The sequence below is a fragment of the Oreochromis aureus genome, linkage group 9 (genome assembly GCF_013358895.1).
Source record: "Oreochromis aureus strain Israel breed Guangdong linkage group 9, ZZ_aureus, whole genome shotgun sequence".
In the NCBI taxonomy this organism is placed as follows: domain Eukaryota; kingdom Metazoa; phylum Chordata; class Actinopteri; order Cichliformes; family Cichlidae; genus Oreochromis; species Oreochromis aureus.
The window spans coordinates 35,691,254-35,712,119 of NC_052950.1; the positions used below are offsets into that span (position 1 = coordinate 35,691,254).

A 20,866-nucleotide genomic window follows, 5' to 3' on the forward strand; every position below is an offset into this window, starting at 1 on the left:
ACAGTGATGATTAAAAGGATTCATGGTGAAATTTACATCACTATTCAGAAAAATAAGATTTGTTGAGATTAAAAATAGCAGAGAGGCTTTATAAAAAATGCGAGAGATAATTACATGACGACCAGTAAGACAATTCAAATCAGAAGATAAATTTCTGTGGTCAGAAATAAAATGTCCTAAGAGGAGAGACAGTCAATACTGAGTCTGAAAATAAAACTGTGTAACAAGCAATCAAGTCTCATAACAGACTTTTACTTAAACATAACAAATTACTTTATGTTAAATTTGTTAAGAAAAAGAAGAAAGAAAGTGTAGTGTAGTGCTAATTAGCAGATACCTGGATTTGTGTGTTATGCTGCTACAATTTATGAATGCAACTTGCTACTGAATCCGGTGAGCATCAACCTCTAACTCGACACTCCATGTTCTCTGAATACGGTCACGTCTGGCTCCAAAAAGTTTACACTGTCTCATTTAACATGATCCAAGGTCTGGTTCATGGTGGTTACGTGGGTACAGCCTCTGTGACACTCACTTTTGTAGTCTGCCTCTAGTGGCCATTAGAGGAACTGCAGTATTTTTTTTTCACTAAGTTATTGCTGATCCTAATAAACAAAAAAAGAGCAAAAAACCCCCAAAAACAAATCTCCACGTTTGAAGAGAAATAAGAGAATGCCTTGTGTTTTAATTGTGCAAAAACCAAAATTTCCCCTTCTGTAATTGCTTGCTAATGTTTTTTTTTATATCTACAGCAAAGACAGCTATTTGAGAAAGAGCAGCTGTCATGCAAATTTAATTTCCTTGCATATAAAGCTAATGATTTGTCATGTAGCGCGTCTGAGAATTAAAGAGACAAATTTAATCTGACAATGCTGACAAACGATGACTCTCAGTCCCTGCAGACAGTGGTCAAGGTTCGGCGTGGCAGAGCCTCGTTAATGAAACAGCTCAGAGGTCGTACGCTGTCCTGGTTCAGACACGACAGATTAAAACTCAACCCATGACCTGCCACAGGAATCCATGCGTGTGCCTTTGCCTGAAGAAAACACTGAGCCCTGTGTGTGAGAGGCGACAGCTTGAGGTTTCTCTACACTTGTGAAAGCTAGTTTCTGGTTGCATTAGTCCATTAGTAAAGTCAGTAGGCATTGTGTGTTTGAGTTTTGGCTCTCATGTGCCTCTGTAATCCTTGTCCCTACTTGCCCCCCTGTTCTTTTTTGTCCCCCTCCCCTTTTGGAGTGTAGATAGGATTTTGAAAAGCACGGGACTATGGTCGTTAGAGCTGCAGACCTTTAGGTTCCCTCTGAAGTCAAAAAGAGGTCAGTTGTGTCTGTCCTCAAGTCAAACATAAAGGATAGTCTCTTTATTTATACTCCAATAATAATTTAATATAAATGTTGTCCATGTTAAAAAGGACATATGTCATGGTCCCAAATTAAATTTGGTATTCTTAATTAATATATTTGAGTTTTTGGATTCTGCATTTATATTTTTGTCTTTGTAGACATTCTTTAGATTTGAACTTTGTTTATTTTATTATCAGCTGCAATAAAAAGGCTGACTTATTATTGAATGTTCTGCCTCTTGTGTCCTGCACCTTGGCTCCCAGATAAGTGAAAAATCAATCCCAAACAATCCACACCTGACAGTATCCCATGTGTGTGAATTAGACAGGTCAAGCAAGGATGTCAATAAAGCCCATAAAAGGACTCTTTCAATAGTGCATTAATTCAAGGTTGAAGGTTGAAGAATTTTCAGCGGTGGCCTCTTTATCTTTGTGTCATGCACATTAAATTTGCATACTGTCTCACATCAGCAGCACACACATTCACATTATTATCCATTTTTCTACAAATCTTTTCGCATTAGCCAAACTGTCAATTCAGTGTATCATGTGTCTTTATCATGTTTGTCATGTGTATCATCATATTTATATCATATAAATCATGCTAACAACTCATGAAGCGCCTCAACAGAATTCCACTAGATGTACATCTATTGTAAGAAACCCATTTAACCTTTAGACCAAGCATCATGACATTAAAGTTAACTCAGTTCACCCATGAACTGGTAGAGTTTTTGCTTGTGTTGGTGCCACTGCCAAGACCTTTGGCCACAACTGTTGTAGATTGCAGCAGTGAGGATTCTGAGGAGGTGGTGATGAAAATTGGTATGAATACAGTGATTAAATTCTCAGGATCCTTGGCATTAAAACCTTATTAGCTCACTGAAGAGTGACCAATGACTGGCACTGCTGACACACAGCAATGGAAAACATTTGAAGTTAACAGGCGATCTGGGATTGGGTTAGTCTTGCAAAAAGCTGCAAAACTGCATGTGGATGGAAGCTTCAGTGAAGGTGGGAGAAAAATATTTCTTCCCATCATTTGAGGTTATGTGACTAATGTAGTACTTTATAGCAATGAAGCTGATATTTAATTGAAGAAACTGTAAAATAAGTGCAAACTCAAAGAGCAGATGGATGTTTAAAAGAAACTGTCAGGACTCAGCATTGCCACTGATGATAAATACTCTCTCACAGTTTAAAGTTAAAAGCTAGCATTTATTCCATTTCCTCCATTTAAAAACCTCAATAAGGAGGTGTTGATTTAACTAATTTTAATGATCAAACCTGCTATTTTACAAAGAACATCATGAATAAAATGAAGCAGTGATAGAAAAAAAGCTAAAAATAAGAAATGAGGCCATCAATTCAGATGTTATTGTTGTCACTATAGTGTTGACTTCAGCCACAGCTCAACAATGGTGAGGGATGACACAAGCAGCCAAGAAAAACATCGCTGCCGGGCTTTTGCACAATAGACAGCAGTTATATACAGCAGCACTAAAAACAAGGCGCGTCAGAGGGAGTCGCAGCCTCACAGAGACGCTGTAATTACAGGATGCTGGTTTGTACACTGAGCGCTACATGTAACAGTGAGGTACAAAAGCAAAACTCTCACTGATGAGTAAGAACTCCCTGCAGGAAGTCTGCAGCCACTTTCTGCACAGTAAACAAACCTGACAGGCTAACAAACAGACAGAGACAGCAGGCCAGGCAGCAGTGGAAGGAACCAATCACACACAGCGATTCAAAAAACTGGCAAGAAAGGGAAAAATGGCTCCTTCATCTTTTTTCACCATTAAGACTTTTGCTGGAACTCTGTATTTTTTTAGGCTGTAGTTATAAATCTTTGATTTTTCCTGCATTTAAAGACAAAATTCATACAAAAGTTGAAGTTACCATATTTTTAGACTTTGTGCTGAGAGACAGAGCTTGTTTTTTGTGCCCCATACACCGCACGGTTACAGAAGCAATGGTTTTATTTACTTTGTAACAACAACCCTGGACATTACACACTGACTGGGACTCATTGATCACTACAGGAGTCTCTGTCACATGACCTGTTAATACTTAAACCGTTACACAAACAGACACCTGCCTTTTTCTTGTGAATTTTCTTTGACGTTTTGCTTTTTTCCTCCCATCAGGAGACAGCTGATACTAAGTTTATTACATCTGATCACATTAAATGAAACATTAACAACAATCATACCACATGTTAATTACAAGCCTCAAAATGAGCAATGATTTAATGCATTTAAAGCAACTTACATTAGTGGAACTATCTGTTAGTTTCCAACATTACTAATTTTATGCATTTTGAATTAAAGCCTTGGAAACAAATGCTGTACATCTATATATATGACATCAACAGAGTAAGACATTTTCCAAAAAATAATCTTAATTGAAACTATCCTGTAAAAAAATCATAATTTGCTTTGCTTTGGAAAAAAATATGCAAATCATCTCCAAAAAGAAAATACTGTTCATGGTTGTAAATGAAAACAAAATGTTCCTGCTGCTGCAAGAGGGGGGACTTTTATTGGAGGGAGGACCGTTGCTTGGAGTGCTGTGGGCATCATTTTCAAACTCTTCTAGTCATTAATCGTTTATGAAATAACAGCCGTGTGATGGACTGGCAGCGTGTCCTGACTGTCCCACCCTGATGGATGGAGATAACTATGCCACAGCAATGATTTACATCCTGTCCTTTGGACCTTCAAGTACAAATAAGGGAAAAGAAGAATGTATACAGACAGATCCAACACTTGTCAGGTAATCAGTCCTGCAGGCTGAATCCATTATCCAATTAGAAACTTAGATTCTATCATCAAATATCACTAAGCCCAAGAATGAACAGTTATAAAGATTAAAAGAGATGCATTTGTTCAATAATGAAACTTGGACTTGGGCTACGCCCACATGGATGTGAGGTAGGTAAAGCCAATAGAGTTTGATATACGGTTACATGTTGCTTGTAGTCTATAGAACTTCTAGTGATCAGCAAGACTATAAAAGTGCTAAATGACAGTTTCTATTACTAACTGTACATATATGGTAGATCTAAAGATAAACATTTCACAGGTATTATGGTCTGGGTTTATTTGTCATATCAAATGTTTTTAACTGGGTAAAATTACTAAAAAAATAAACTTTTTTTCACTTAATCCAGAAATCATTCTCATGTGTTTGTTCTCACAGACTGAAAGGTCCTCCCAGGCCATGAGAGGTGGAAGGTGTGATTGTGAGTTAAGTACTTTCTAATTAAAAAGCCAAAAGCACCAAATGTGGAACGCTAACATGAAACCTCAGATATATGTAAGACTTCCAATCTTTAAAGCTGCCGTGGTAAGTGGACCGATTTAATGACTGACCTGCTGTGACTTTCTTCAGCAGAGAGCAAACACACTCTAATGTGTTTTATGGGAAAAACACACACTAAAGCCATTAGAGTGTGTGAAAGTGTAGTGAGGGCTGACCTAAATTAACACACAATGTTACGGGCAGTGGTTAAACTCTATGCATACAAGTTATATGACAGAAAACATAGACTTGGCGTTTTGTGCAGCAGAAACTTAGAGGCAAAAACACCTTAAAGGTGCTTGTAGAAAACAAGTGTGAGTCATTCTCATTTAGCAAGTGACGCAACATTTGTAAATCTCATTTCATTTGATGGTGAGTAGACATGGGGGTTATCATGATATTATGGTATACCAGGGTATTTAGAAATCCCAAGGCCATCATTTTCAGTACTGTAATAAAATAAAGGCAAGGACCCTGAACTGAAATTATCTTCTGCGTTTGACTACAGAGCAGCCTCAGCTGTGATAGCATGCACAAACCACTTGACTAACAAGACAAAAACCAAAAATGCTTCTGTCCCTGTTTAAAAGCAGTTTGAGTTTGATGAAGGTGAACCAGCGAACATTTTTCTTTTGATTGGCAGATTTAGTACCCCACTATGGGACACTATTGCTACTTTCTTGATCCCCTAGCCCAAAGGTATCGAACTCCAGGCCTCGAGGGCCGGTGTCCCACAGGTTTTAGATGTGTCCTTCATCTAACACAGCTGATTCAAATGGCTGAATGACCTCCTCAACATGTCTTGAAGTTCTCCAGAGGCCTGGTAATGAACTAAACATTTGATTCAGGTGTGTTGACCCAGGGTGAGATCTAAAACCTGCACCCTGCCCTAGCCCACTTCGGGGAAGGTAACACAAGCAAAGCTCCACTTTGACTTCAGTAGTTTGTTTTAAAAGTCAGTGTCAACATTTTTGTTCTGGAAGCCATCGCATTGTTTTAGTCTTTAGTTACTTTGTATGGATAAAAGAGTGCAGTGATAATTCATCAGCTGCATTCATAAGACACACCAGTGCAATGTTTGTGAAGACACATCAGCTAATTCGTGGAAAGACTAATAAAATATGTGAATTCTGAGATCATCTGTACATCACAGCAAATCATATTGTTAGTGAGTCCATTAAAATGCTCCAAAAGGCACCAGCAGCACACACCCACACATAACTGAGAAGGCCCTGTTTAAAGACCAGAAGCTGCCTGGGCAGGGACGCCTGTTAATCAATGCAGCCGTGTCCCTAATTTAGTTATCCAGGGGGCCAGCTGTAAAACATCCACCTGACACAGTTGTTTTGAGGGGAAACAACCCACAGAGGGCAAAACCAGAGTGTCTGTTTGACATTTTAACATGTGAGTCTACAGGAACTGATTCATTTTAGGAGTGCACCTCAAGTGGTGCCTGCAGGAACTGCAGTTTTTGACACTTGCATTTTTAGCTCTGGGTGTTTCCCTGTACTCATGGAGTGTTTAGAAGACATTTGCATGTATAATACAGCTTGCATACAAATGACTTTTCATGCAAGAAAATCCTGCCAAACCATGCTGGTTTTACCAGATGTTGTCTGTCACACTCGTTTACAACATGGAGACGTTAGCATGGGGAGAGTCTGGAGCTCCTTAACCATGCTGTTACTCAGTATTGAACATTATTCAAACAACAATAATTGGATCAGTCACCTGATATTTCTGTTTATGTAGTTGTCTGATTGCACTACAACGACTTAAGTCACGAGTATCTAAGCCTTAACGTATTTTTAACACAAATGCTGTGACATCATTGTACCACAGAGGAATGTCAGGAAGGTTTGAGGACATGAAAAACAGAAGGATACCACCCACCCCAAAGATGAAACACTTTCATAGAGTAAGACGTCTGAGTGAAAAAGTCACCAGTGTTATCGCTCTGAGTCCTGTTCAGGCTTAAAGTGCTGTTTGTTTACAGGAGGACAAGAAATCTCTGAGAGGAAACACTGACCAGGTCAACACCAGGAAACATATTTTTAACCACAGTCAAAGGTCGATTTAATGCCTCTGACTTTAAGCCCTGTTGTGAGTTTGTGTTTGTGTGTGAGGCCAGTAAGTCGATGCGGTGGACAAAGTGTACTTGTTCTCTTCACAGCTGGCTGCCATTCAAAAGATAACTTTCTGATAAAGCTACTACAAATATTCAGCTCATTTCAGAGACTTTGCTACAAACACACTGATACCTGCTTCCAGTATATAAATGCATCAACCAGGTTCTTATTGTTTTTGTTAATAGCTTTTCTTACTAGTTTAGGCCAGTCTGCAAGGACAGTAACTAATGGTTACACTGTAAAACAATAAATGATTCACAATACATGAATTTGCAACATTACTCTAAATCTTCTGGACATCGTCCAAATATTTACCTTTTTTTGTACGTTAATAACTCTGAGGTAGAGCTGGGCGATAAAACGATAACGATATGTATTGCGAAATAACTTTTTCTCGATAGAAAAATGAAACTATTGCGATAGACCTGGTCTCTGTCTTCCTGTCTTATAAAAAAACCAATAGCCAATAAAAATTAAGTAGCGCAGAGCCGAACCAATCACAGCCGCAGCGTCACCTCACGTAACTTGTTACGTACAGCTCAAGTGCCAAGGCGCGCGTGTGTATTTGTTTGGGAAGCAGCCAGCTGCCGTGCCGGGTTTTTGGTGACCAGAATACCGGAGAGAACATAGATGACGGTTCCGATGTCGGAGAGATTGTCGAAAGGAAAGGCCAGAGAAGTTCCGTAGTGTGGAGGTATTTCGGCTATTTGAAGTCTGACAAAAAACAGAGTAACGCGCACTGTAAATTGTGCCGAAAGCATGTTCTCACAAAGTCTGGAAATACAACAAACCTTTTTTATCACCTGAAGCAGTGCCACCCACTGGAGCACGCTCGCTAATTTGTCATCGAAAACAACCAGGGGAATCCCTGTGAAGCAGCAACAGTCAATTGAGTCGGCTTTCACCAGCGTCTTACCATATGACAAAAAAGGTAAGAGCCATAGCCACATAGCGAATGCCATAGCTTACCGTCTTGCTAAAGACATGCTACCAATAAACACGGTCGAAAATGAAGGATTCAAGCAGCTAATTAAGGTAATGGATCCTCGTTACCGACTCCCTGGACATAAACATTTCTCTCAGACAGCGCTTCCAAAGCAATATTATGTAAGTTGGTCAATTTTGTCTTTTTTTCTGTAAAATAAACTAAGATTTATTTTTAGAATTAATATTTTGTTTCTAAGTGGAACTGACAATTTAGTAGTCTGTTTTGTTTGTTCTATTTTGAAACTTAAACGCTTTAGCGGCTGCCTTTTGTGTAGTTTGTAATATTTGCCTTCATTTTGTATAAAACTGAAGCCTCATTTTAAGTACATCTGCCCTGTTGAACTTATTATGGGAAATAAATATTTAAATCAAAACAAGCTGCTGATTATTTCACATTTTATTTGTGAGCAACATCACATTTAAATCTTACATATATAGTTATTTGGCTTATATCGTGATATATATCGTTATCGCCTGAAATGAAAAAAGCATATCGTGATATGAAAAAATCTTATATCGCCCAGCTCTACTCTGAGGGGATTTCTTGTTTATTCTCCAACTTGGAAACTTTTAATTTTACTGTTATTAAATAATCACATGATTACATAAAGTATTAAAAGTGACAAACTGGTGGAGAGTTTTCTAATTTTCTGCTTTAATGGATGTTAATTGTTGCAATGTGTAGTTAATGAGAACAATGTCCAGTAAGATTGACGCCAACAACAGTGGTACCAGCGCACATCTGGCTTAGTGGAAGAAAGAGAGACGCCATGTCATCAGATCACCACCATGACCCGTTCAAATAGTAGTCTCAGGTGTGATTACACCATAGACAACGGTCTCTGCAACAACAAACATAAAACACTTATAACAGCTGATGAGTGTGTCGAGTTTGACAACCTGTAAGTCGAATTCAAGAAAACTTGCAGCTAACTTCAGCATTTCTGTTGCCAACATAGAAGAAGCCACACAAAGTCTCTGAACCCTTGAATGTAACCAGTAATAGTCCACTACTACTCTTGAATGCATAAATGTGACATCCTCTGACCTCAGAGCTTCAAACATTAGTCCGCCCTGATTGAGGAAAGTCTCGTCTCCTTAATCTACTTTGGAATCTGTTTAACTGTCAACAGTTTAAACAAAAAAACACCAAACAGCTGCACATTTAGCAGGAAGCAGTAGACAACAGCTGAGTGAATAAATGGAGTGTTGGATTTTTATTTTACTGGTCGATGCTGTTTGTTAGAGCAGGCTGCAACAAGGACAGACACTCAGATCATCAAACAACTAACAGTAACAGGGTCAAAGGTCAGAGGCACAACCTCCCAATAAGATACTACAACAATGTCTGCAGCACAAGCTGTAATTTACTCCCATCCTCCATCAAATGCAGATCCAAGTCTTGAATCCTTGGAGAGTTTTTAATCTCGTCTATGAAGGTCTGGCAGCACACAGTAAGTATTCTCTACTGGCTACAAACAGCACTGTTGTGTCTCAATCTGCACAGATCATAACAAGCAGAACATGCTAACGGAAAAGTGAAATGCTCTGTGGGAGGAGCAACAGTAGTGGAGTGAAGTTGGGCTGGGCTCGCAACCAAAACCACTGAAACCAACCAAAAACTGAAACCAGCACTGCTATAAAAACCTGGAAGCATCACCACACAGATATGAGCCGCCTGCAGATAATAACACAGCAGCTACAGCCAGGCGATGCTGTTTATACTCGCACAACATTCATGTATAATCGTCACACTTGAGTCAAGGCAAGGTTAGATAAGCACTCTGCAAACCTATCATTATGAAGTACAACATGCAAAACATTGGAGAGTATTTGAAGTTATTTATAATGTACAGAAGGAGAGAGACCTCAGTGCTACATGAACAGAGAGAGAGACTGGGGACTCACGCGTTGCAGTAGGGTTTCTTATCATAGCCTTTGTAGTTCTTCATGTTCAGCGTCATCTTGCAAACTTCGCAGTGGAAACATCCTTTGTGCCAGTTCTGAAAACACACAGATTCACACTCGAATCAATAGATTCAAATGCTTCCATAGTTCAGTGATACCCTCGTGGAACCATTAATGCCCAGTAAACATGCTACGCTGGTGAAAGATGTCATCTATAGAGATGTAGAGGAAAATGGAGAACTGGAAGTATATGAGAATAAATACTTCATGATGATGTGGCCAGTTTGTCATTTAGTGTTTTTTCATCCCCTCAGAAGAAAAACTGAGGTTTGAACTGATCTGTGTTTGTTTAGAATTAGTCTGGAGTTTGTTTCTGAAATCTCTGCGTCCTTTTCATGGAGACTTTTTCAAGCTTCATTCTGTGGTTTTCCTCATTGAACTTCCTGGTTAGTACAGTAATGCCTACGATGCATTAATGGTACAAAAGATGGCTACAGCCATCGCCCATTGTTTTATGATGTCACATGAAATCTCAAGCACTACATTTTGCCTGTCTTGGTATTTTGAAACTGGATGTGAAGACGCAGTTGTGGATCATGTTTCTTTCTGAAACTTAAAAAATGACTAAATCAACTACATTTTTCATTTACTGTGACATGACACGAGCCACTGAACCTCTAAACTCGCCTGTAAAGTTGTTACAGAGGTCAGGGCATTGATTTCAGAACCACAGTTTTCATCCTCCCTGTGGTCATTAAGAATGCAGGTTTAAGGCACTTCCACATTGCCTTCCTTTATGTTAATTTCTTAAATTAGAGCCCGATTGTTTTTGGATTTTTAGGACCAGTGCCGATATTTGTGCATTTAAAAATAAGATCTATCTATTTCTTTCAGACACACCAAACATAAATAGATTTCTGTCATCAAGTCCACGATTACTACTTTCCTGCCCAACTCTGTAAGGATCAGCTGGCTGTCGTGTTGGTAGCAGACCACACATGCATGTTTCCATTTGGGATGTTGCACAAGCATATGCAGACAACTTCTGATTCTTCCATCTCTTGCTTACTTTTTAATTTTAATGTATGTCATATTATAAAAGTAGATACCAATATAATCGGCAGATAGCTAACATCGGCCCCACCAGTATATCACTCAGGCTCTACTATTATCTGTGGTTAGTTGCTTGTAGGAAGTTCTGCTCATGTAATAAGATGTGGTTAAAGGCAGATGGTAAGCATGGGTAGGGATGCATTTGCCTATTTATTTGCTTATTTAAATGTGGAAATGCATATCAGCTCAGCTTAAGTGCCTGAAGTCCGTCTCACTCACAGGTGAGCATTACACTTGAGTCACTTTGTTTCTAGATTCAGTCTGTTTTTCTGGCTCTTTACCAACTTTCTTTTAAAAAAAGTTGCTAATCAACAGGCTTGATCTCGGCTGCTGGCACTGCTCTCTGTTGGATCACACAGTGAGAGAGCAGCTAGTGACCACAGCTATATATGAAAGACAGATGCAGCTATGATAATGTCACCCAAACATTTGCAGTGTCCAGTTTTTAAAGTCTTAAGTTGAGCATTTTGGTCATCATCAGCTTAGCTTTTTAAAACGAGTCAGTTACAGGACAGATCCACCCTAAAGCCCTCCACCCTTCTTTATTCTACTTTTGGATTCTGATGCTAAGTTTAATATACAAAATAAGCATATAATATATTAAATAACACTGAAAACTGAGTCCTCTGGGAAGTGTTTACTGTGGTCATGCTGGTCTTTATCATAGACCTCTATAGCCACACCCCTTTGTTGCAGCCACAGTACTGACCCCATGCTGCTCAGGACAGTTATTTGTTTTTATTTCCTGTATGGTCATTTTGTCAAGTTTTGAAAAAATCAAGCACCTCCCACCTGCTCGGTCTCTCACTTTTGGCTGTTTAATAGCTGATGAAGAACCGGAGCCTTAAAATGGTATTCGGTGCTGCCCCGTTCTCAGGCACTCAGGCGAGAGATGCCTCAGGTATGTGAGTTACTCCAGGTCACTGACTCTTGACCCCTGAAAGGTCACTGGTTTTAGTTTGATGTTTGCATTCAGCTATTTTTGCCTTTGTTTCACCTGTGAAGGTCTCCCCACACTACAAGTCACATCTAAGATCTCACACCTCGTCTGCACAGAGTCCTTTTGAAGGCTGCATGTGCCAAAATCTGAGAGTCCCAGTGGGAGGCTCCTGCTTCTTATGCTACCTGTTATCACAAGACTATCAATGATTAGATCACATGATAACAACCACCAGACCACAAACACTCTGACTGAGCAGCTCCACCTTATGTTGCTACAAAAATCAGAAAATTTCTACATGAAGTATGAAGCTGAAAGGAAACTGATATTTGTTCAGAAGAAAATGTGACAGATATGATTCTGTTTTACTCATTTTAATATCCAGCACAGATCGTCCTCCATCTGTCCCGCTCTGGGATTAGTCAAATTCAAAGTCAAATGAGTTAGAAAGCGACTGCATTTTGTGTTCGAGATGTCAACATGGTCATATGAGTTCTATATTAATCCTCTACTTAAGTGCAGTCAAAGAGCAGGATGTGTTGAAATGCAAATCCTCAGTGAACCTGTAACAGGTCAAACTTTTATTCACTGCACAGAGCACACACTCAGTTTCAGTAAAGGAAGAACTAGAAACGGACTAATACACAGTTAGGCTGATATTTGACTCTGTGTCAAGCAATCAAATATTTCATCTGTTATTTTTACCTACAATTTTTGTACTTCAAGAAGATTGGCTAAACAACAGCTGCAGCCATTTTCAAGAGGCTCCCTTTTAGGTTAAAGGCTACAGAAAGTGCACAACAAAAACCTGAATGGGTAAGAAGTTGAATGTCTCTACATTTCTCACCTGTATTTATCTCCATCTTGACTAGAAATCACTTCATGAAGCTGTTTCCAGCTCCAAGACTGACACCAACACCAGCTAGGCGGTGTAGGATTAAAGAAATTATTTTACGGTTACTGTTCATAACCATCATCTTTATCATTATATTAATTATCAATTCATCAAAGCATTTATTGAAGCTGCTGGCATTATGTTATAATTTGTATTACAGGTGTTATCATAATCACATGTTAATATTTTTATTCCAGGTGCAGTTATAATCACTTTAAATCGTTGAGTTAAATCTATAATCTTAAAAGCTTATATGCTGATTATATGGTTACAGTAAAAATAGTAGCGGAGCAAAGGCCTGAGTGTATTCAGCAACATGTTGCACTTGAGTTTACTTGACAACAGGTGACAGAAGGAGGATAAGTCCATGGGGACCTCAAAGGCCTGAGATCATCACCATATTTGGAAGAGGATGCCAGAAAGGGGAACTTCTGTGTCTGCATTTATCTCTTAAAATTGATCATTGTCTGTAGAAGAGGCAAATAATGTTCTTAAGATGCAAATTATGTGCTTGAAAACGCAAGAGGGGGCGTTATAATACCCTGATATTATAAAAAGCAATCTGAAGTGTATTTTGGGTGGAGATCCATGCTGATATTGATATGCTCTTCTGGACCATTGTTGTTTTACTCTCGTCCTCAATTTCGGACCCTTAACAGGCTAACAGAGGCAGATATGTACCAGCACACGTGTTTCAGAATATTTTTTTGGTTGCAGATTAGCATCTGCATGGACAGTCACTTTCAATTCACTTCCTGTTTTATTTTGAAAGTCAGCTGACTTCCCTCCTTAAATGGTTTTCTTTTTCAGTTCACCTCTTCCTTAGTTTCCTCCCCTGGTGTGTATTTATGTTATAACTGGATCTCTCTTCTGTTCTGTTCTTTTGCTAACTGTCTGCGTAGATTTTTTATCTTTCTGTACAAAGTATTTTGTTAAAATTCAGATTAAAGTTTTTTGTTTGTTTTTCCTGCTAAGACTGTGAGCTGGGACAGGCGTGATGCAACCATTTGAAGTATGTTCACTGGGTTAGATGTGCAGTAAACAGGGAACTCCCTAAACCAGAGAAGCAAAGCCGCTACAGAGGTGCCTTAAACCTGCTTTCTTTGTAATAGCCAGTAGGGGGCGACTCCTTTGATTTCAAAAAGACTTCAGTACTATAAGAATCTATGATAAAACAGCCCTGAGCTCCTGAGCTCTGTGACCTCATGAACACTTTCCTCGTGGGTTTTTGGTCACAATCTAGAGCTTCAAGTCAAAGAAAATAAAAACACAAAGTTAATTTTGTAATTATTTTGTTTGTCATTATGACAACGTTTTCCCGTCAGATTCTCTGTGGCTCACACACTCGTTAACTTCAGTTTATCTTTTAAAGATTTATTGCATCCAGTGGCGGTCCTAGCCTGTTTGGCGCCCTGGGCGAACACTCCCACCAGGTCTCCCTCCCCTTTCGACGGGTTGTGTGTGAGACTTTAAATCCTCAAACTGTAAATTCTAAATTTTAAATTGTTATTGATCCCTTTACCCCGAGTCCTAAAGCGTATATTTATTTTCTTACTCTACTATATTTATTGTTCGTTTATTTGCACTGCTGTAACTGGAGCCTCATCATCTCGTCTCTCTATATACTGGACTGTATGTAGCGGAGATGACAATAAAGTTTACTTTGACTTCAGCAGCGAGCAGGCGCACCGAGGGCTCTCGCGCTCACTTTTCGTGTATAGAATTTCGAAAAAACATCGGTGCAAATTATAAGTCTGCATCATAATGTCTGCTGTTTTCGTGTTTGTTGGTTTGTTTTTATTTTATTTTATTCTGCCAGTTGGTTATTAGATGCTGCTCCAGCCAGCCACAGAATGCGGCAGGCGCACCTCGCAAACGGAGGGCGCCCTTACGGTGTGTTCACACCGAACGCGATAGACGCGAGCGAAAATGCCCCAAACGCCCCTAATTTGACGCGTGCACATTCGCACATTCGCACCAAGAAAAATCCATTTTGACGCGCGTGAACCGGAAATGTGGGAGGAAGTTGTGCCAGACGGTATCTTTGCTAGATCGCAGCTGTCGAGCTAGCGTTTGAAGAGAGAGTCTCCCGTCTCTATTTACTGTGGAGAGCAGAGCAGCAAACTCCCAGCAAATGGGCGATAGAAAACCGATCGGTGCCTATGCCATTCCCAGTATGCGCTGGCTGCCGTCGGGGCAGCATGAGTACGAGCATTTTTTTTTTTTTTTTTGTACCGATGCCCGTGATGCCGCCCCCCATCACGATGCCGCCCCGGGCAACCGCCCGTGTCGCCCGTATCTAAAACCGCTACTGATTGCATCGTTACTGTAACCTGATGTGCTCTCTTCAGCTTCTTTAATGTTTACTTCACCGCTCTCTGTGAGCTCCATCCACGTGTGAGGAGGTGCATTCAAAGGGACACAGCCAGCAGGGAAAGCAGAAACTAGCAAGACTGTGAATGAAAAGTACAGAAAAGACTTCCACACTGAGTTTAAATCTTAAATGTACCTTTTTGATTTTGATTTTGGTCCTGTTAATATTCTAATAACAAACCCCAGTTCTGTAAATTTAAATTCTTGGTCACATTTATTTAATTTTTTAAAATAAAGTTGGTACATCAGCTTTTAACTCTGCCCTGTTGTTGCCTCACACTTCATGACCGATTCCCAGTCTCTTCCTTAGTGAGTAATACAGCTTATATATGTATATTTAACACTGGTACTGGATCAGGAGTTGATAATGAAAAATGACCAAAGACGAGGTATCAGAATCGTACTGGATCTAGAAAAAGCTGTTAACTCTGAAATACTCTTCATGGCAAGAATAGGAACTGTGCACTAAAACATTTCTGCTGTTATTTTTAATGTTGATTCTGCAGGAGTTTTTATTTAAAACACAGATGATAAACAGAAATCCTGGATTTCTTTTTTTATTTCTTTAGTTTTATTTTTCAGACTTTGTGTCAAAAATGTAAAATGAGTGACACCTGTGAAAACATCTGATTAAAGGTTATTTTGTAAGGGACAGCAGGGACATCCTCGAATAGCAAACGTCTTTATGTCTCTCTTGAACTTCTGTCTTTGCCTGCGTCCCTCTCTAAATGACTGCCTCCAACACTGCCTTTAGTTCTATTATAACCCAGACTTTAAGGCAGCATTTGGTCCAGACTGCTCTCTCTTTCTAAACCACACTCTCCTCATTGTTGAGCTCTTATGATAAAGTTGGATCCAGATCTTTTCTTCCTACTTCTACAATCAAAAACTGTTTATCTGCTGCTGATTCCTAAAACAAGAGTCTTTTGTGATGAAAGACGAGGAGCTAATATTATGTGCGCTGCTGCCTACATGCTGTTGTGTCATCTGATGCCTCACAGGACTGACAGTGAATGCATGAGGCTGCTGAAGATATTTTAATAATTTATCACCATTATGCAAGCGACTATTACAGAGGTGTTACCAGCAAATGCACAAATTAACAATGTGGTTTTACGCCGGAATTTAAGAGCAAAGATGGTCCAAAACATTCCTGTTACAGCCATTATTCATCATATCATTGAGCCATTCGAGCAGTTATTTATAAGGAAGTCTGTGCTATGGTAACAGCTGGCTGTCACAATATTTCTGGATCTGTAATTGTGACACTTTAATAATTTTATTTACAAAACTATAGAGAGAAAAACAACTGAAGTGAGCTGACCGATGACATTAAAAAACTGTAAACTGTGTTTATAGCAAGCTGGGTTTAATCTAAATTAACAAAAATATATTAATTTGTTTATTTGTTTTAGATAAATTTAAATAACAGAGGAACTAAGATATAATAAATTTGGTAAATTAAACGGCAAACCCACACATTTGGTCTCTACAACGGTTTATAGGTGTAAACACAGCTTTTGTCACTAGACCATCTTAAATAGCCCACACTAGGGTTGCACTCATTAAAAGGTAGTTATATATATAATGATCCTGTGTTTTTGGAAGCACGAAGCTTAGAAACTGTTTTAAAGGTGAGTTTTCCTCACTTCACCATTCACGTGACCTCCAGTTTAAACGTATTTCTCTGTGTTAAACTGAATGTTTTCATCATGCAGGAGTTGTTTAACGTCTGACTTGCCCCCACAGAAAAGTTCCCACCTTGTCCAGGCAGCTGACTTTCTCCGTCGGGTACACGATCTTGCCACAGCGGGCACACGGGGGGTTCATCTCCAGACCTCCGCTGCGCTCTCCTCCAAAGCTTAAATTCCGCTTGTTTACGCCGGGATGAAATGTTGTAAAACGAAGATCCGAAGCTCCAAAAAGGCCAAAGTTCTGTCTGCGAGGCTGTAAACTCAGTGAAGAAGCTGAAAAGCTGAACGACAGAGAGCGGCTCTGCTCTTCCTCTCACAGGCGCACCGTCCGGTGTGAAGGCTGGATGCTGAGCTGGGACCGATCACTCCATCTGAGAGCGCAAGCCAGCGGCAGTCAGAGCGCACACAGGAAGCGGGTTTACGATCCTTTCAAAGTCAAAGACACCGTTATAAAAGTGAAGCCAGGGCGGAAGTGCCTAAATTTATATTCAGTTTTTATATAGGGCTTTGGAGTTGACGTCACGCCGCAATGCATTGTGGGAGCGCGGCACCATTTTCGGGGTCTACGAATCAAAACAAACACACTGTGTTGGAACACGATTACAAGATGCTTAAAAGCAGCTCAAAAGAGAATGGACTGTATAGAGACCGATTGCGTCCAGAGGCGAAGCAGCGGTACTTGCAGAAAATAGCGTGCATTGGAAATGTGGACCCGTATGAAATACGGCTGTGGAGTAGAAACCCTGAAGACCAACCGCTATTGACGTAGCCTGACATATTTTCGTACCTTATCTGTGGAGTCAGCGCTACAAGTCGTCATTCAAACAAAGGTAAGTCAGCTCGAGTACTGCGTGTGAAATGCGTTTGATTTCCCTGCAAACATTCAGATTAGTGCAGCATAAATTCATTCATGAGGGTGAAATTACAGTGAGAACATGTGGAGGCTGTTAGGTGGATAACATAGTGAGTTCAGTGCATTGATGTGACATTGTCCTGAAGGATTTAGTTATTCTTTATGGTTAAAGAAATTGCACTGATTTATTCATATTTATTATAAATAATTCTAATTATACATCTTGCTTCAATATTTGTATCTTGTGTCACTAAAAATACATTTTATTTTAGTTTTATACATTGATTAATGACCTGCAGAATCTCCTTATCATATTAAGTGATTCATAATTGTCACTTTATGCTTTCTCCATCTCTAAAGTGATTACATCCTTGCATTACATACTTTAGGTTCATTTTCTGCAGGCAGGTTTCTGAGAGAGAACAGGCAGATTTAGAATATAACATGCAGCGTTCTATAGATGGATGCATAAAAAAATGAAAAATTACATGTATGTGCTAACTTTCTAAACACTGTCACATTTATGATAAAGTAGATAAAACACATTTATGTCGGCCTTGGCTCATAGTTCTTGTCTTTAAATTAACTTTGTCTGTGTGTGTTTCAGGTGCTGCACTCTCAAAGACTGCATGAACCAGCATTGCAGCCATGGGTCACTGTGAGCATCACAGGGAAGGTTGAAGCCGCCCACTGCACCTGTATGGCCGGAGTCGCGGAGACCTGCAGCCATGTCGCTGCTCTTCTGTTTAAAGTAGAAGCAACAGTGCGGATCCGTGGCACAAGGCCTGTTACAGATGAACCTGCATACTGGGTTTTGCTGGGTAATATGACCAAGATACAGTCAGTGGTTGGCCTTAAGATAGACTTCTCCTCTTCAGCTGCCCAAAAAAAGACTCTTGATCAAAACATAAACAGACCATCCGTATTGAAAGGTAAAAGGAGCCGTCCTCAAAAAAGAAAAATCCCACCTGCTACTGTGGAGGAGTTGTCACTGCTATAATGCCATAATGTTTTATATAGGGGTCTAGATTTATGCCTGAAGTGCGCTGCCATGTAAATAATTTGCATTTACTGAATATGTACTGACTGAGTACCACTGTTCAAAAATTGAATAAAGAAACAAACTAATTTTTGCCTCTTTTTTTATTTTTTTATTAAAAACACTTTATAGAACATCACATCCATTACAATGTAGAATCCATGTCATTTATAGTTTATAAAAGACAAAATGTTTACACAAAGTCATGACAGTGTTTACATATCACCCACTGCTAACATTACTTTATTTACTGTATCTTTTGAAAAAAAAATAATCACTATTTATACACTTTTATTGCACTAAATTGCAAAAACAGTCCGCTCGAGGCGCTTTATACTGTAAGATGTAGATTTTATTAATTTGAGATTTGAGAAACTGTTGTGTTCTTCCAACACATGAATATTAATTTAAACACAACAAACGTCAGCACAATTCACAGTATGATGTAAGGTAAGACTGAAATATGTTTAATAAGTCAACAAAGTAGAAGCAGAGCCGAAAATGTCTTCCTAAATGCAGCAAAATAATAAATAAATAAAGCAAAATCAAGATGACATGACACTGAGTAGTTCAGTACAGCAATCCCATCCATCCATCCATCTTCTTCCGATTATCCGGGGCTGGGTCGCGGGGGCAGCAGCCCAAGTTGAGCCCCACCCGGACGGCCGAACTTCTCACCCTATTTCTAAGGGAGAGGCCACTACCCTTCGGAGGAAACCCATTTCCGCCGTTTGTATCCATGATCTCGTTCTTTCGGTCTCTACCCACAGCTCGTGACCATAGGTGAGGTTAGGGACGTAGATCGACCGGTAAATTGAGAGCTTCGCTTTTACACTCAGCTCTCTTTTCACCACCACGGACCGGTGCAGTGTCCGCATCACTGTGGCCGCTGCACCAATCCGTCTATCGATCTCCGGCTCCCTTCTCCTGTCACTCGTGAACAAGACCCTGAGATACTTAAACTCCTCCACTTGGGGCAGGGTCTCGTCCCTGACCCGGAGAGGGCACTCCACCCTTTTCCGGCTGAGGACCATGGCCTCAGATTTGGAGGTGCTGATTCTCATTCCCACTGCTGCGAACTCGGCTGCGAACCGTTCCAAGACGAGCTGGAGGCCATCACCTGATGAAGCCAACAGAACCACATCATCTGCAAAAACAGAGATGAGATCCTGAGACCACCCAAGTGAAAGCCTTCCGCCACTTGGCTATGCCTAGAAATTCTGTCCATAAAAATTATGAACAGAATCAGTGACAAAGGGTAGCCCTGGCGGAGCCCATCACCTACCAGGAAGTAGACTGACTTACTGCCGGCTATGCGGACCAAGCTCTTGCAAAGGTTGTATGTGGATTGAATGGCTCGTAGCAATGGGCCAGACACCCCATACTCCCGCAGCACCTCCCACAGGACACGGTCATATGCTTTCTCCAAGTCCACACAACACAGGAGGAACAATGTGGCTTTCGTCCTGGTCGTGGAACACTGGACCAGCTCTTTATCCTCTTGAGAATAAAGACAACCAGACTGGTTGGGAAAAACTCCCATTGTTCTCCTGTATCCATGGTTCGACTAAGGGACGGACTCTCCTTTCCAGCACCCTGGCATAGACTTTCCCAGGGAGGCTGAGGAGTCTGATATCCCCTATAGTTGGGACACACCCTCCAACTGCCTTCTTAAAAATGAGGACCACCACCACGGTCTGCCAGTACAACAATCTGATGATTATTAAAGCCCATGTTGAGTGTTGTGAGCGCAAAGTTGAATAAACCGTGTGATGCATCAAACTGCATGTGTTTGAAGGACTTCCTGTAGGCTGTCTGTCCTTGTGGAGGTGAATCAGTCTGTTGCACTCTCAGACATCCTGGATTTAACTTATTCAGATTTATGTAATATAAGCTATTCTATAGTGTGCTAACCAGTCAAATGATATACTGAGAGAGTGTGCTTGCACTTTAGGTTACTGTTTTATGATAAATATTTCTTACATTATCATATCTCAATAAAACAAGTTGAAACAATACAAACTGCTCATCTGGAAACAATCAGAAGCTTATTTTTAAACTTTTCCTTCTGCGTTTGTTGCCAACCTGTAAATACTGAGATCAAATGTTAGTTTGGTTTACTCACATTACGGCATTAATGTGGACACCAGAGTGCAGCTGTAGAATAATTTATTATTATATTTCACACATACAGACACTAACTTAGGGTGAAATTTAGCTGTCTAATGATGTGAGCACAGATTCTGTGATTGTCCTACTTTTGGTTTCCTTTGTGCAGGATATCAAACCG

General features: G+C 40.0%; 1 protein-coding gene across 2 annotated transcripts in view; it reads right to left on the reverse strand.

Annotated features, from left to right (window-relative positions):
* nebl (nebulette) overlaps positions 1 to 17,087 on the reverse strand; it is a 122,931-nt gene extending 105,844 nt beyond the window's left edge. The window contains exons 1-2 of one of the 2 annotated variants that reach the window (XM_039617192.1): positions 16,752 to 17,087; positions 9,670 to 9,764 (exon numbers count right to left, since the gene is read on the reverse strand). In XM_039617192.1, coding sequence (XP_039473126.1) covers positions 9,670 to 9,764; positions 16,752 to 16,820 — 164 coding nt within the window. In that variant the 5' untranslated portion in view covers positions 16,821 to 17,087. The remainder of the gene's footprint in view (positions 1 to 9,669; positions 9,765 to 16,751) is intronic. The other variant, XM_031740828.2, reaches the window with a different exon arrangement.
* Between the last annotated feature and the right edge of the window lie 3,779 nt (positions 17,088 to 20,866).